Source organism: Bos indicus, chromosome 14 (assembly GCF_029378745.1).
Source record: "Bos indicus isolate NIAB-ARS_2022 breed Sahiwal x Tharparkar chromosome 14, NIAB-ARS_B.indTharparkar_mat_pri_1.0, whole genome shotgun sequence".
In the NCBI taxonomy this organism is placed as follows: Eukaryota; Metazoa; Chordata; class Mammalia; order Artiodactyla; family Bovidae; genus Bos; species Bos indicus.
Window position 1 is genome coordinate 32,593,539 of NC_091773.1, and position 16,753 is coordinate 32,610,291.

The following is a 16,753-nucleotide window of genomic DNA, read 5'->3' on the forward strand; positions in this document are numbered from 1 at the left end:
AACATCAGTCCTTCCAATGAACACCCAGGACTGATCTCCTTTAGGATGGACTGGTTGGATCTCCTTGCAGTCCAAGGGACTCTCAAGAGTCTTCTCCAACACCACAGTTCAAAAGCATCACTTTTTCGGCACTCAGCTTTCTTCACAGTCCAACTCTCACATCCATACATGACCACTGGAAAAACCATAGCCTTGAGTGTCTTAAATAACATTAATAAAGTTTTAGGGTTTTTAATAGTAAAAGATTAAATTCAACCTTTTTTATCTTGATAGTAAATCTGCTTCTGCCAGAACTTAATGGTACTTACAGGTAGAAAGTAGACGCTCAAAAATATTTGTTGAATGAATGGATGAATAGAAAGGAACCTCTTTGTGACTCTTCCATAGCATTGCTAAATCAAAGTGCCTTTCAAATTAAATTGAACCCATTGGCCATACCTTACATTTATCATATTAAAACTATGCTAAATCTCTGAGTGATATGGATCTATTTTTAATATGAAATATGTCAAGAAGATTTATTCATTATATGCACAGGTGTGTTGACCCTCTCCTTTTTCTTTCTCTGGGGAATGCACAACTTCTGCATAATTTCACAGCCCTGTCAAGTGCACATTCTCAGGAGTATGCCCTAAGCTGAGCTATTACTTGGATGTCTTATTACAGAAATTATGGAACAGCTTTCCTCAGTGCATATGTTATATTTGCCTTTTTAGGAAGGACAGATTCTACACTGTGGTCTTTATTTTTTTATTTTTGTGATTCTCAGGGAAAGAATTGTTTACATTTAAAAAATTATATTGCAGCTAGAAGAAGCTGAACAGTTCAGAACCCATGTTTTCCAGGATGGAGTAAAAATTTAGATTTATCTACATTTTGGGCTTCCCAGGTGGCACTATGGTAAAGAATCCATTGATCCTTGGGTCAGGAAGATCCCCAGGAGGAGGGCATGGCAACCCCTCCGGCATTCTTGCCTGGAGAGTCCCATGAACAGAGGAGCCTGGAGAGCTACAGTCCATAGGGTCACAAAGAGTCAAACATGACTGAAGCAACTTCGCACGTTTTTATATTTTAATTTAACTCCCTAAGGTGTGAACAGAGATAATTCAAGAAAGGAAATTGGAGGTTTGACAAGGAATCTCATATGGAATGAGATTTGCTCAGGATTCCCCACCTCTGGTCTACTTCCTTCTTTCTCTTGCCCAGTGAGCAGGACAGACTCACTGGTAATCAGAGAAGTGTCTATAAAATCCAGGGTTCTCTTGTAAAGCCAAACTCTGAGTATACATTTATGCATCATCGAAAAACTAAGTGCCACTCTAGATTGGAAATATTTCAGAGAATGCCAGAATCAAACTGCTTCTTGCAAATGCTGAATTTTTCCATTCAGATTGAGATAGTGAGAGAAGATAAAAAGCTATGAGGTGAATAATGGTGTGTTGACCACAGAGCTGTGGGCTTAGTGCTGGGTGCTCTTACACATGCTTAATTATGAGAATGGAACTGTGATGCTGTGATGAAAAAACTAGACTTCCATTAGATAAATAAACTGTGAATCAAATAGGCAAAATTTCCCACACTGACCTGGCTGTCTCTTTAAAAATTTTTCGCTTTTAAATTTTCATATTAATCTTGGAAACTCATTGGAAGGTACTTAGTGGTTAGTGTGAAAAGACATCCTGTTTTGACATGCTGATGACAGAAAACATATGTATTACTTTTAAGGTAGATTTTTCTGTTAGATGATGTGTATGATTGGTTCTTGGAGAAGGGAATGGCAACCCATTCCAGTACTCTTGCCTGGAGAATCTGTTGGACAGAGAAGCCTGGCCAGCTACAGTCCATAGGATTGTACAGAGTCAGATATGCTTGAAACGACTTAGCACACAGGCATGCACTCACATGATTGGTTCTAAAGATGTGACTCTTTGAAGTACCCTGCCCAAGAGCATGTTACTGCCCTTGTTGATTGATCGGGAAATTACAGTAAAGCCTTTTAAAGTCTCTGGAAGATAATTTGCTGCTGTGCCGCTCTTTACAACAGTTTGATGTAGAGAGAAATAAATCAGTTTAAAAAGATTAAGAAAGTGGATAATGCAAGCTGCATGTTGAAAGTCCTCCACAATAACTGAGTGTTTGTTATAAGTTGAGGAGGGCAAGTCAGCCTTTATTGGGAAGCAAAGACATATTTCAGTGTGATGAGAAAAAGATAAAGATTTTTTTTTCTTAGCTTCATTCAGCTGGTGTAATGAACATTATTGATTAAAATGTTAGGATCAATAAGGACTTAAAATTGGAGTACAGGAGACCTTAAGAAAGAGAAAAAGGTTATGTTGTATGTTGAGTAAGCTGACAATTAAATGCTTTGTAAAAATTGATTCTTTTTTAAACATGAACTCTCAATTATAGCTCTTGGCTTTCATTGGCATGTGCATGGAGGTACATGTAAAAGGACAATTATATATTATTATCAAACTTGTACACTGAATATTCATAAATATCATATACTGGACTGTGTATCCAGTGCCTTCTCCCCTTCTCCAGGGCATCTTCCCAAGGATTGAACATGGGTCTCCTGCATTGCGGGCAGATTCTTTACTATCTGCACCATCAAGGAAGCTCGTACTATAATATAGAGGCTAATTATAAAACTTCAGCCCATCTGAACACATGTTCTTAATGCTAAAGAGTTCTCTGTAGTATTAATAAGAAAACTGCTTTTCACATGATTTAACAGCCAATGGAACTGATCATATTTCTCCCTAGAGTACAATTATGTCTAATAATATGGCTGTGTTTTGTCAGATTCTTTCTAAAATTGCAGCAGTAATGTTTCAAGTCCCTTTCTCCTTTTTTCGTAATTCATCAATATCTGAACCTACCAGGTGTACTGGGCTCCTGTGGTATAGCCTCACAAACATGGAAAAATGACCTAGATATTTGTCACATATAAGCAATTGCACTGTAGAACTTTAATTTGTGGGAAATTCTAAACAGATCTAGAAAAATGCACATGTAAAGTACCAAACCCAGGGAGGTAAATGTGAAAGTGTAGAGAAAAACAATAAATATCAATCAATGTAAAAATGAAACAAAAGCCACTAATATAGATGTTAGGACAAACATCTAAAAGTAGCATTTTTATGAAATGTGTGCAGAAGATACCCCTAAAAAACAACTCAGAGACTTGAAAATATGAACAAGCATAAAGGGTTCATAGCTCCTTAAGAGTTGCTATAGAGAAAAATGTGGAAGAAGTGAAAGAAAGGCCTTTAAGGAAAGGAAGAGGACCAGGGCTCACTAATCACTGAATTCAGGACTAAATTGTGAATTTTCTCAGTCTGTTCTGGGCACCACATTGCTGAATAAGTCATTAGGAGTTCCTTTTCAAAAGTTTACAGTCCTGTTAGATTGTGTTCAAGAAACACACCTTAAAAAAAATTCTGACCTCAATGAATATTAATTTCACTTTTTTCTAAAATGTTGTATATAAATCAGCATAAGTCTATTAACCATGAAAATGTGGACATGAGTGATGAGTATTACTGAGTCGTTTCCTTTAAAGTACATGAAACATCAGTAAAGATTAATATCTGATAAGAAAGCTTATTAATTCTACTTACTTAAATTTTCCATGTATAAGCTCCCTCCTAAAAAGTGTTCATTATGGGTTTGTTTTAAATGTAAATAATTTAGGACCCCAGCAGTGAACCTCTTAAAGCTATTTTTAAACAGGTATTCTACATAGAAAAACAAATGGTTCATTGTCTAGTTGCTTCGAATTTGATTTTGAAATTCATGTAAGAGAGGAGGAAAAATAATTTGCCCTCTACTCTTCTGACTTCTTAGCTGAGACTCCTGTAATAAAGACAGATTAACAAGAGAAAAACAAACAAGTTTATTAACATGCGTACCTCATGAGTACATGGGAGATAGATACCCAGGGAAAAATGAGTACTTCTCCCAGGAGGCATATTGCTCCACCTTTCATTGGCAACCCCAGCTGTCTTGAAGACCATTGTTACTGCTGAGCATTGTTACAAAAGCCCCTGCTTTTGTCCACAGGTGCACCCTGAGTGTGACCCTGGAGCAGGCCATCATTCTGGCCAGAAGCCACGGGCTGCCTCCCCGCTACATCATGCAGGCTACAGATGTGATGCGGAAGCAGGTGAGCCTCACACGTTTCAGGAAGTCATTTCTCAGGACCTGAACCTGAAGCTTCCTTGGCTCGTTTATCATAATCTGGCAGGTGCCTGGAAGTGACAGGCCCTTTTCCAGGCTCGGGAAGTGTGAGCAAGAAATACTGATTGCCAGGGAAGAAGCCCAGACATCTCTCTGAGGGTTCTCCAGGAAACTCAGACAACCTGAGAAAACGGATGTGTGAGAGGTAACAGGTTGGAGGCAAGGGAGGTGGCCCGGCGAGTGGAGAGGAGTGGATTTGAGGCTGTGTAAAGTGCCAGATAAAAGGACTGAGGCATTTTCTGGGAATGACAGGTCATTTAGTGAGGCTGTGTAATAGACTGAGGAAGGGGGAGGGGTGAGGAGGAACCAGAGTTGAGGGCTCTGCTTGCTTCTGGAGATATCGAAGGGTCTTCCATGCCATGCTAAGAAGTGTGTGCCTTATTCTGAAGATAAAGAACATACCTCAGGTTTTCCTTCAGAGGATGAAGAGCAGCCTTTGGACTGTATTTAGATCACTGATATACCTACAAGTGAAAAAGAATACACTCTTACAAAATGAATGAGCTTTCTTCCTTTTTTGTTTTCGGCTCAGCCAAGTGGCTTGCTCTGTCTTTGTTCCCCGAACAGGGAATGATCCCAGGTCCCTGTTGTTAAAGTGCCAAGTGCTAACCACTGGACCACCAGGGAATTACTTGAACTTTCTATACAATGGCTCAATAGTATTTTAAGTATGCTAGTTTAGTTTTGAATCCTTAAGATTCTTTAAAAAGCTAACAAAAATGCACTAATCTCCAGTGTACCAATTATGAGGAAAACGTGTTTAATCTAGTAGAAAAAAGTCACAAATCTGTAGGAGATAAAAGAAATCAAAAGACATCAATTTTATATTTTATTCTTTCATCTTTTCTTAGGGCTACTTCAGAAAATTGATTTAACAAATCTCTCTACTTGCTGATTTGGTTTGAATTATCCATTAGTAGTGAATGACTTAATTTTTAAGCTATGCTTTTGTAATTATGCCTGCTTTATTTACTGAAGACTTAGTGTATACCTCTCAGATAAACATATAAATCCCTATGGGTTTACTCCCAAGATCACACTACAGAATGTCAACTGAACCAGGAGAAAAATCCGTGGAGACAGTCCTAAGTGAGGCTGGTGCCTGTCTGAGATCTTTAGAGATGAGGGACAGCCAGTACACACTATATATCAATACATTGGTGCTTCGGGTTGGGAACCCCAGTGCTGAAGATTGAAAACTAAGAACTCACAAGGTCCAAGAGGGGTTTGCTAAGTAAAGGTCAGATCTGTGAGAAGCACATGACACAGTGTGGGTCAGCTGGAAAAGGGCAAATACAGAAGGAACAGCCTGCAGGTTTTGGAAGGATTTTTCAGGTAGATATTCAAATTTGGTTTTAAAAAGTAGATCCAAAGTAAACTTGTGATTATTCATGTCGGGGCTGGGATTTGGGCACTAAACATACAGAAAGAGATTAACTTTTCTGTTTCACTGTGTTGCTGTTACAGTGACTTTGCAATAATTCTTGGAGGAGCCCTCTCAAAATTATGGTTTATGACAAAACTGGGAGACTGATGATTGACCTTTTTTAGAATAGTCCGATGAGGAGGTCATTACGAGTTAGCTACATGTACATTCTTACTATATTGATTTGGATAATCAAAACCATTAGCCGCTTACAACTGGAAACTAAGATAGATAAAATACAGATGGGAAAAGTAAAAGCAGTATTACCTGGGTCTTGATGAGTTGTTTAACTGGCTTAAACCTCTTTTAAGTATATTTATGTGGCAGAGGATAAGACGGTTAGATAGCATTACTGGCTCAATGGACATGAATTTGAGCAAACTCCAGGAGATGGCAAAGGACAGGAAAGACTGGCATGCTGCAGTCCAGGGGGTCACAAAGAGTAGGACACAACTTAGCAACTAAACACACACACACACACACGTATGTTATTAATATATATTACTGTATATTTATAAAATATAAAAGACTGAAAAATTGTGAACTTTGTAAGTTTATTTCTCAACTGTGCTATTTTTCAATATTTATCACTCCTTCCTCCTATCATTTATTAATAAATCCATTGAGGATGGGTAGATACCTTCTTTTGTTAACTTGTTTCTCTGCTACATCTGGTTCTGAGACAAAAACCTGACTTGTGCCTTCTTTGTGAAAGATCATGGAACCTGGGACTCACTCTTTATAGAAATTGGGGTACCCAGGTCCCAGAGGAGACTTTTGAGATATTCCTTCTGTGGCCCACCCTCTTTCTAGTGTCTGCAGTTCCAGGCAGTGAGGTTAATGTCTGGGATCCAATCCACAAATGAACTCTTACCGACATAGAATCTGATTAGTTAGAACACAAATGTGAATCAGCCGTCTAACTTTTCTGATTCTCTTGTCTTTCAATCATTTAGATTCAGCTTTCTAAGAGACTGAATGGTTAGAAAGTTTGTCTGATTAATGAATAATATTTCCTAAGATCTTTAGTTTCCTTTTGAGGAACAGGAAACTTTTCAGCATGAATTTTTATCCATATTTCTAACTGCAGTGTAGACATCCCCCCTCAGTTTGGTTCCAGAAGCCCCCACAGATGACAGATCCACTGATGGGCAAATCCCTTACATAAAATGCCAGAGGAGTACAATGAATACAGAAGAACTTCTGTTTTCACGGGTTTCCACACCCATGGGTTCTGCATCCATGGATTTAACCAACTGTGGATCAGTACATAGTGGATTAAACTTACAGGTGCAAAGGATATAGAGAGCAAACTGTACAGTTTTCATATACCAATTTTATGGATATATGCTTGCTTAATAGAGTTGTTTTCATTAACTGGTTGAGTTAGAAGAAAAATAAAAGATAGAAGTTCAGTTCAATTGCTCAGTTGCGTCCGACTCTTTGCGACCCCATGAACCACAGCATGCCAGGCCTCCTTGTCCATCACCAACTCCCAGAGTTTACACAAACTCATGCCCATTGAGTCGGTGATGCCATCTAACCAATTCATCCTCTGCCATCCCCTTCTCCTCCTGCCCTCAATGTTTCCCAACATCAGGGTCTTTTCAAATGAGTCATCTCTTTGCATCAGGTGGCCAAAATATTGGAGTTTCACCTTCAACATCAGTCCTTCCAGTGAACAGCCAGGACTGATTTCCTTTAGGATGGACTGGTTGGATCTCCTTGCAATCCAAGGGACTCTCAAGAGTCTTCTGCAACACCACAGTTCAAAAGCATCAATTCTTCTGCACTCAGCTCTCTTTATAGTCCAACTCTCACATCCGTACATAACCACTGGCAAAACAATAGCCTTGACTAGACAGACCTTTGTTGACAAAGTAATGTCTCTGCTTTTTAATATGCTGTCTGGGTTGGTCATAACTTTCCTTCCAGGGAGTAGCCGTCTTTTAATTTCATGGCTGCAATCACCTTCTGCAGTGATTTTGGAGCCCTAAAAAATAAAGTCTGACACTGTTTCCACTGTTTCCTCATCTATTTGCCATGAAGTGATGGGCCCAGAGGCCATGATCTTCGTTTTCTGAATGTTGAGCTTTAAGCCAACTTTTTCACTCTCCTCTTTCACTTTCATCAAGAGGCTTTTTAGTTCTTCTTCACTTTCTGCCATAAGGGTGGTGTCATCTGCATATCTGAGGTTATTGATATTTCTCCGGCAGTCTTGATTCTGGCTTGTGCTTCCTCCAGCCCAGCATTTTTCATAATGTACTCTGCCTATAAGTTAAATAAGCAGGGTGACAATACAGCCTTGATGTACTCCTTTTCCTACTTGGAACCAGTCTGTTGTTCCATGTCCAGTTCTGACTGTTGCTTCCTGACCTGCATACAGGTTTCTCAAGAGGCAGGTCAGGTGGTCTGGTATTCCCATCTCTTTCAGAATTTTCCACAGTTTATTGTGATCCACACAGTCAAAGGCTTTGGCATAGTCAATAAAGCAGAAATAGATGTTTTTCTGGAACTCTTTTGCTTTTTCTATGATCCAGTGGATGTTGGCAATTTGATCTCTGGTTCCTCTGCCTTTTCTAAAACCAGCTTGAACATCTGGAAGTTTACAGTTCGTGTATTGCTGAATCCTGGCTTGGAGGATTTTGAGGATTACTTTACTAGCGTGTGAGGTGAATGCGATTGTGCGGTAGTTTGAGCATTCTTTGGCATTGCCTTTCTTTGGGATTGGAATGAAAACTGACCTTTTCCAGTCCTGTGGCCACTGCTGAGTTTTCCAAATTTGCTGGCATATTGAGTGTAGCACTTTCACGCATCATCTTTGAGGATTTGAAATAGCTCAACTGGCATTCCATCACTTCCACTGGCTTTGTTCATAGATATACTATGGTGACATAATGTATGATGACAATCAGCATCAGTGATATGGACTACGAAGATGTAACATCACTTCTGTGATTTTCTTGCCCAAAATACATACCTTCTGTCTAATCATCTGACAGACCCAGATTGAGAGACATTCTGCAAAACAATGACCAGTACTCATCCCAAATATTAAGGTCATGAAAGACCAAGGAAACCTGAGGAATTGCCCCAGACTGGGGGAGACCACGGAGATGTGATGATAGAATGGGGTCCTGGATTAGATTCTGTGATGAAAAAGGGGCATTAGTGAGAGGAATGGGGAAAGGTGAATAAGATTTACAGCTTAGCTGATAACATTTCCTGCTTTTGATCATCACACTAGGACCAAGTGAAGGGTTAACATTAGAGGGAGTTTACCTAGTGGGTAAGGTTTGTGACCTCTCTGTTCTGCTTGTAAACTTTTTTCTAAGTCTAAAATTCCTTCAAAATAAAGAGATTTTTTCAATGCATAGTTGCAATTCCTAAATTTCTTCCTATCTGTTTTTTGCCTTACACATCCTCTTTTCCCTATTTCCTTTCCTTGATTTGGTCCATCTTTAGAGAATATATTCTTTTATTTTTCTTTCTTTCTTTTCGTTTCTCCTGTTCTTTCTTCCTTTCCCATCTGTCAGAATCTGGGAGCAGCAGAGAAAGTTTCAGGATTTTTAAAATCACTCTCCTCCATTTATACTCAGCCCCAAACTCTGGTGTTTGCTTCTTTGTAGTAACTCATTCCCATTAAGAACTGGACAATGAATATTCCTGAACTCGACAAATTTGCAAAGATTTTTTTCATTGCTAAAGCACATTATCTTTGTACTATAATCTTTGAGGCAGAATTCTTACATTTTAGAGATCCACATGCACCTGCCTTGTCTAGAAACTGCTTTAAACTATTTACGAAAAGATTTTCTTGATAAATACTATGAAGCTAAGCACAGAACAAGCTGCATGCAAGTGATAGAACTGTGATTTCTGTCCCAGGAAAATGGGGGTGGAGGTGGGGGGCGGGGTGCGCAGAGCAGGTATTTCTAGTTTGCTCACTTCCTGTTTTCAGTGTCTTAACTATTGCTTAAATATTGAATAATGACATAGATGAGATAGTAAACAGGGAGCTGTCATTCAACCTTATTTTGAAATGATTTAGATGGCTCTTGAAATAAATATCAATCCTTTTAAACAGTGTATCAGTGTTATTTTTACTCTTTTTAAAAATTTTATGTATTTATTTAACTCTGCCCTACTTCAAGGTAGATGGCTGTCTACCCTAATGTCACCAGGAAAATCGAAGGAACATTTCTGTATGGGTCTTTGTTGTTGCACAGGCTTTTCCCAAGTTTTGGCAAGCAGGAGCTGGTCTCTGGTTGTAGTGTGCGGGCTTCTCATTGCAGTGGCTTCTCTGGTTGCAGAATATGGGCTCTAGGGTGCTGGGGTTTTAGCAGTTGCGGCACAAGCTCAATAGTTGTGACACACGAGCTTAGTTGCTTCACTGCATGTGGGATCTTCCCAGATCAGGGATCGAACCCTTGTCTCCTACTCTGGCAGGCAGATTCTTTATCACTGAGCCACCAGAAAAGCCCTATTTTGATTCTTAAAAGCATTAATTTTGAAAATACTCAGACGATGATGTCTTTCTCCTTCTTGAGTATCTCTTGATATTAAATATATCATTGCAATGACACTCTCCACTCAAATGTTAACGGTATGTTGAAAGTGAAGTGAAAGTGATAGTCGCTCAATCATGTGGGACTCTTTGCGACCCCGTGGACTATACAGTCCATGGAATTCTCCAGGCCAGAAGACTGGAGTGGGTAGCCATTGCCTTCTCCAGGGAATCTTCCCAACCCAGGGATCGAATACAGGTCTCCCACATTGCAGGTAGATTCTTTACCAGCTGAGCCACCAGGGAAGCCCATGGTATGTGAAATAATTACTAATATGATGCAGAATTAAAAGTGATTGTCCTTTATCTTTCAGGGAGCAAGAGTTCAGAACACAGCAAAGAATTTGGGAGTCAGAGACCGGACTCCGCAGTCTGCTCCAAGGTGAGTGATTCCCCAGGTCTGCTCTTTCCCAGAGGTCTTGCTACCACGTCCCAGACAGTGTCTCTCACAGCTTGTGCAGCCGCCGCAGAATACACCCAGTCTACTACTGAATATACTCATGGAAATCAGCCATGTAAGCATTCCATGGCTTAATGTGATTAGGTGTAAATGTTCTCTGATTAAATGAAATTTTAGGTTAAGCAAACTTAAGAGGTAGCATTACCAACATTATTCTGTTTTGCAAGTTCCATCCTGAATTCAAAAACAAAAGTCGACCCAGGTACTACTAAAATAGATGTTCCAACTGTGCCAAGCCACCAAAATGCCATTTCCACTTACACTTCTACAATCACGCGTGCTTTCTCTCTGGTGTGATGGGTTTTTCCATATGTGTCTTATGAAAAACTGCTCCGTAACCACAAAACTCATGTCAGGTATCACTTTCTCCTTGAAGTTGTGGTTTTCTTTCTCTCTGTGTTCCCATAGCATCTTGGGTATTGATCTGTTATAACCCTGATTTTGCTGCAGTGTATTGTTACCTGTCTTTCTACCCAAGTTGGACATGAATTCTTTAGAGGCAGGGAAGATTCTTTTTGGATTTTATTCATTGCTCATCATAGTGCCTATATAGAATATGTGAACAGACTTTGAGAATGTGTGAATGGATAAATCAATTAATGAGCTTCTTGTTCGTTATCCTACCAAATGTCCACAGCACACATATCATCATGAGAAAGGACTCATGGACAAAGGACTAATCCACCTTTTAATGAAACATGGAAATAACCATCAAAGAAATGTTCCTTTGATTTTCCTGGTGACATTAGGGTAGACAGCCATCTATCTTGAAGTAGGGCAGCGTTAAATAATTTCTTTTACATTTGATTGTATATATTTGCATTTTAACAAAATGCAAGCACTTCAAGCGCTGTCACGAATCAGTTACCAGAACGCGAATGATGACTGCAGCATTTGTGAAGTTAGATTTCATTCTGAAAAACTGTATGGGCAGTGAAAGTATTTTCAAAAGGGAAAAATATTTCCCCCTGAAAGTGAATGTAGTCCTCCAGTTCTAATTGCATTTATTTTCAGTGCTGACTCCTAACTCTATTTAATCCTCAAGTCTTGTTTATGTTATTGTTCATAGTTGATTAAATGAGAGTCTAAGTCTTTCTCTTGCTGAAGAATCACTTTACATGGGCATTCTCTCTCCAGGACCTTAACAGACATAGTATATTTGGATAATAAACCCAGTGAAGCTTTAAAATTCCAAGAAGAAAACAAGATAATGGCTCAGAGAGGTCTTCTTAGCTGGGGCTTATAAATAGTAATGAACAGAGGGGATGAGACTTAAGCATCCTGATCAATAAACCAGTGTGCAACCTCAATATGAGAAAAGAAACTGATGAGCTCATTGTTTTGTTTATTGGGTTACATTTAAAACACTTGAAGCAAAAAAATAAAATAAAATAAAACCTGCTAGCTCTAAAGTGGACATGTTTTACAAGGGGTTAATTGCTCTGAGAGAGAAATCTAGAGTAATTTTTCAATTTTAGTTATGCTTTCATTCATTCTACAAATATTTATTGAGGATTTCATTCATTCTACAAATACTGATTGAGAACTTAAGAAATGGAAAACACTCTGCTATGCCCAGTGGAGAATGTAAGCATGAGATAAAAATAGTTCCGGCCCTCAAAGAGCTTTCAGTTAAAGAGGCCAGGCTCCTCTGTCCATGGGATTTGCCAGGCAAGAATACTGGAGTGGATTGCCATACCATGCATGCCTGGTCTCCCTCATCTCCTGCTTTGCAGGTGGATTCTTTACTGTTGGAGCCACCAGGGAAGCCAGAGCAAAACACCACAAGGGTAGGGAGAAAGCGAGAAGCTCTCTGTGAGGGCACAGGGAAGGCGCCAAGGACCACAGAGCACCTGGGATCCCTCCCATCTGGGAATGAGGATTTCGGCCCCAAAGACAGTGATTTGAAAAACACATTTGTCTCTCAAGACCAGGCCCTACATAGGCAGGGGTAACGTTTCTAGAAACATCTTCAGGGAGATATTTTACAGTCTCTGACTGACATAGTATTTGATTCAAATCCCCAACCAATCTCTATTACAGCTTTCCTTTCTCCATCCACTGCCTTTCATTTTTTAAAATTCACTGAGCAAACATATTGAATTTCTGCTGTGAGACTGTAGATGTCACGCACTTTGATAAAAGCTAGGGATAAAGACATAATCCCCACTACCAGTCAGTGAGGTGTCAAAGAGCAACAACTGAATAAAATGAAAATAGTATACAGTGTGTGTGTGTGATAAGAACCATGAGAGTGCAGCCACTATGAAAAACAGCATGGAGGTTCCTTAAATAACTAAAAATTGAACTACTGTATGATCCAGCAATTTCACCCCAGGCATGTATCTGGAAAAAAGGAAAAAACTAATTCAAAAAGATGCATGTACCCCCAGTGTTCATAGTAGCTCTGTTTACAGTAGTAAGACATGGAATCAATGAACTGAATTCAGAAGATGTGGTATATATATTATATATGTATCAGATCAGATCAGTCACGCAGTTGTGTCCGACTTTTGCGACCCCATGAATCGCAGCACGCCAGGCCTCCCTGTCCATCACCAACTCCCAGAGTTCACTGAGACTCACGTCCATTGAGTCAGTGATGCCATCCAGCCATCTCACCCTCTGTCGTCCCCTTCTCCTCCTGCCCCCAATCCCTCCCAGCATCAGAGTCATTTCCAGTGAGTCAACTCTTCGCATGAGGTGGCCAAAGTACTGGAGTTTCAGCTTTAGCATCATTCCTTCCAAAGAAATCCCAGGGCTGATCTCCTTCAGAATGGACTGGTTGGATCTCCTTGCATTCCAAGGGACTCTCAAGAGTCTTCTCCAACACCACAGTTCAAAAGCATCAATTCTTCGGCTCTCAGCCTTCTTCACAGTCCAACTCTCACATCCATACATGACCACAGGAAAAACCATAGCCTTGACTAGACGAACCTTTGTTGGCAAAGTAATGTCTCTGCTTTTGAATATGCTATCTAGGTTGGTCATAACTTTCCTTGTATACAAATGTGTAAATGTATGTATACATACACACAATGAAATACTACTTAACCTTACAAAAGAATGGACTTCCCAGGTGGTGCTAGTGGTAAGGAATTTGCCTGCCAGTGCAGGAGACCCAAGAGATGTGGGTTCAAACCCTGGATAGAAAATGTCAACCCACTCTAGTACTCTTGCCTGGAGAATCCCATGGACAGAGGAGCCTGGTGGGCTACAATCCATAGGGTCACAAAGAGCTGGACATGACTGAAGCAATTTAGCACGTAAAAAAGAATAAAATTCTGCCATTTACAGCCATGTGGATGGACCTAGAGAATATTATGCCGAGTGAAATAAATCAAATACCATGTGATGTCACTTACATGTGGAATCTAAAAAATAATACAAATGAAACTGCATGTAAAACAGAAACAGGCTCACAGACATAGAAAACAAACTTGTGGCTACCAAAGTGTAGAGGGAAGAGGAAGGGGCACGTTAAAGGTGTGAGATAATAGATACAAAGACTATATATCAAGTAGATAAGCAACAAGAATTTATTATATAGCAAGGAACTTATTGTGTACCCTTTATACTGTAATAACCTATAATAGAATAAATTGACAAATATACTAAATCATAGTGCTGTACCCCTGAAATCACACAATGTTATAAAGCATATATATTTTAATTTTTCAATAAAGAACCATGATAGGAATAGCACAGATTGCCATGGGAACATAGAAGAGGCACATAACTGAGCCTAAGGATGGAGGGGAGAGGTCACAAAGAATTCCTGACCCCATCAGCATGGTAATTAATAGGTGTCTTCCTGAGCTGATGCAGTGACCCCAGTGCTGAGAGAACACATTGCATCTGACAGCTACACCTAGACTTCTATGACTGATGATTCAATGTGATTTAAGAATTATACAGAGCAAGGCTGGAGACATTGGCAGGGGCTGGATCAGGAAAAGACTTGTACCAGACTGAAGAATTTTCAAGGTAACACGAAGCCAACAAAGAGCCATGAATAAACCATCTTTCTTTCTGGAAGACTTGGATTTTAGACTTTATGTCTGGCAACGTTAGGAGGAGTCATTTGAGGACAAATGAGACTGAAAGCAGCAGATGCTTTGGACACTACTAATCATTGGAGGAGGGTAGTGAATAATCATTGTAGGAGGGTAGTGAAGAGGAAGATTCTAGGATGACCACCAGACAGATCTCTGGTTTGGATGACAGTGGTGAAAGATTCTAGTCACTGAGATAGTAGATACAGGAAGAAAAGCATGTGTAGGAAAAGACGATGAGCCTTACTTGGTGATATTACACGAGGCCCAGTGGGACATGGAGATGCCACTGTGGTGGGTGGTGCAAACGAGGTTCCTCCTCCTAGTAACTAGCACACATTGACTGGTCAGAGCAATAAATATGTCTTCACTAAGAACCAGATATTACATTCCAGATAATGGCACACTGCTCTTATTTTCTATTACATTACACACTTTGGCAAGTATTATGTAATGAAAATTTGATTTTCTTCATTTGCATAATTGGAGTTTGTGTGTATTTTATCATACTCCGGGAGTTGGTGACGGACAGGGAGGCCTGGTGTGCTGCGATTCATGGGGTCGCAAAGAGTCGGACACGACTGAGCAACTGATCTGATCTGATCTGATCTGTAGACACAAAATGATTTTGGGTCCAAGCTGCTAACATGTGACCTTACTTAGGATATTTACCTTTATTAGACAGTTTTTCCATCTATAAAATGGAGACAGTTGCCTCAGGACAGAGTGCCCAGGTAGTGCTCCTGTGTACTCAGTCATGTCTGACTCTTTGCAACCCAATGGACTGTAGCCTGCCAGGCTCTTGTATCCATGGGATTCTTTAAGCAAGGATATTGGAGTGGGTTGCGGTTTCCTTCTCTAGGGGATCTTCCCAACCCAGCGATCGAACCCGTGTCTCTTGCATCTCCTGATTGGCAGGCGGGTTCTTTGGGACAGAGCAGTGTTGATAATTTCATCTGTTTTGTGGTCTCCTTTAGCACAGCTCTTCTTTGTGCCTTGTTGAAAAATGAAGGCTGTGATCTGTGTAGACTGAAGTTTGAGAATCCTACTGTCTGCAGCCTTGGATTTGAGCTGGAAATACCAGCTCCAGGATGGCTGCCTGAGCCCAACAAGAAAAGAAGAAAGTGGAGCCAGAAACCAATCTTTATCTTGTAGGGCCCGTGGTGTGCACGAATGGCATGAGGATGTGGCAAAAGCCCCAAATGTCGGGCAAACAAAAGCCTCCGTTCCCTCACTGTTTAGATGCCAGAAAGCAAACGGGTCAGCACAGAGTGAAAGTCCAGCTCTTACCTATTACATCTTACTACCGAGCTTGATCTGCCTGTTCGCAGTCCCCAAAGCCTGAAAGTTCCATTACAAATGTGTCTGGACTCAGATAACCCTGAGTCCCTTCCAAGAAACCTCTGCCAAGTGGAATGTGCCCAGCTCTGCTGCAGTACCCAGAGCTATTACTTCATTAGGTGAATGCAGGGAGTAGCCTTTTCTCCAAATTGCGAGGCAGTCTTTTCAAAGACTGCTCTACCCAGTGGCATTAGCCGCATTATATGGAAACGTGCAGTGCAAGGTAATGGCAGGTGGCTTCTCAGCTGAGACCTCACGGGGAAGGATGTTTGCCACCCAGCTGACTGTTCCTGTTCTACATGAGGCCTTTGCACTCATTAGGCTGCACTGTCAGGAAATAAAATGAAATTAAAGAGAAGAATGGTCCCTTCATTCTATTATTCCAGCTCTGGGAATGCAGTTTGAAGCAACATCATATCCTTCAGCTGCACAAGCAGCTTTGAAGTCTGTCAGCTCAATTTAACGTATGCTTTTGTCCAGGAAAGATGAAATAAGCTTTTCTGGTGTGAGATGTCCTTATTTCAGCATTCATTTTCTTCCGTGGAGATGACACATACCGTATTAAACACCTTGCAGACTCCAAAGGCAATTCCTTCTTGTCTGGGCTTCCAGAATGGGAAAGTTCTTTTGTTTAACTAGATTTCTAACTTGCTATTAAATCT

The 16,753-nt window shown here is 40.2% G+C and overlaps 1 protein-coding gene across 2 annotated transcripts in view; it reads left to right on the forward strand.

Moving 5' to 3' along the window:
- The window catches only part of PREX2 (phosphatidylinositol-3,4,5-trisphosphate dependent Rac exchange factor 2), a 302,189-nt gene that overhangs the window by 278,391 nt on the left and 7,045 nt on the right, over positions 1-16,753 (forward strand). Inside the window, exons 38-39 of one of the 2 annotated variants that reach the window (XM_019973769.2) lie at positions 4,066-4,168; positions 10,550-10,617. In XM_019973769.2, the coding sequence (XP_019829328.2) occupies positions 4,066-4,168; positions 10,550-10,617 (171 nt within the window). The remainder of the gene's footprint in view (positions 1-4,065; positions 4,169-10,549; positions 10,618-16,753) is intronic. The other variant, XM_070802636.1, reaches the window with a different exon arrangement.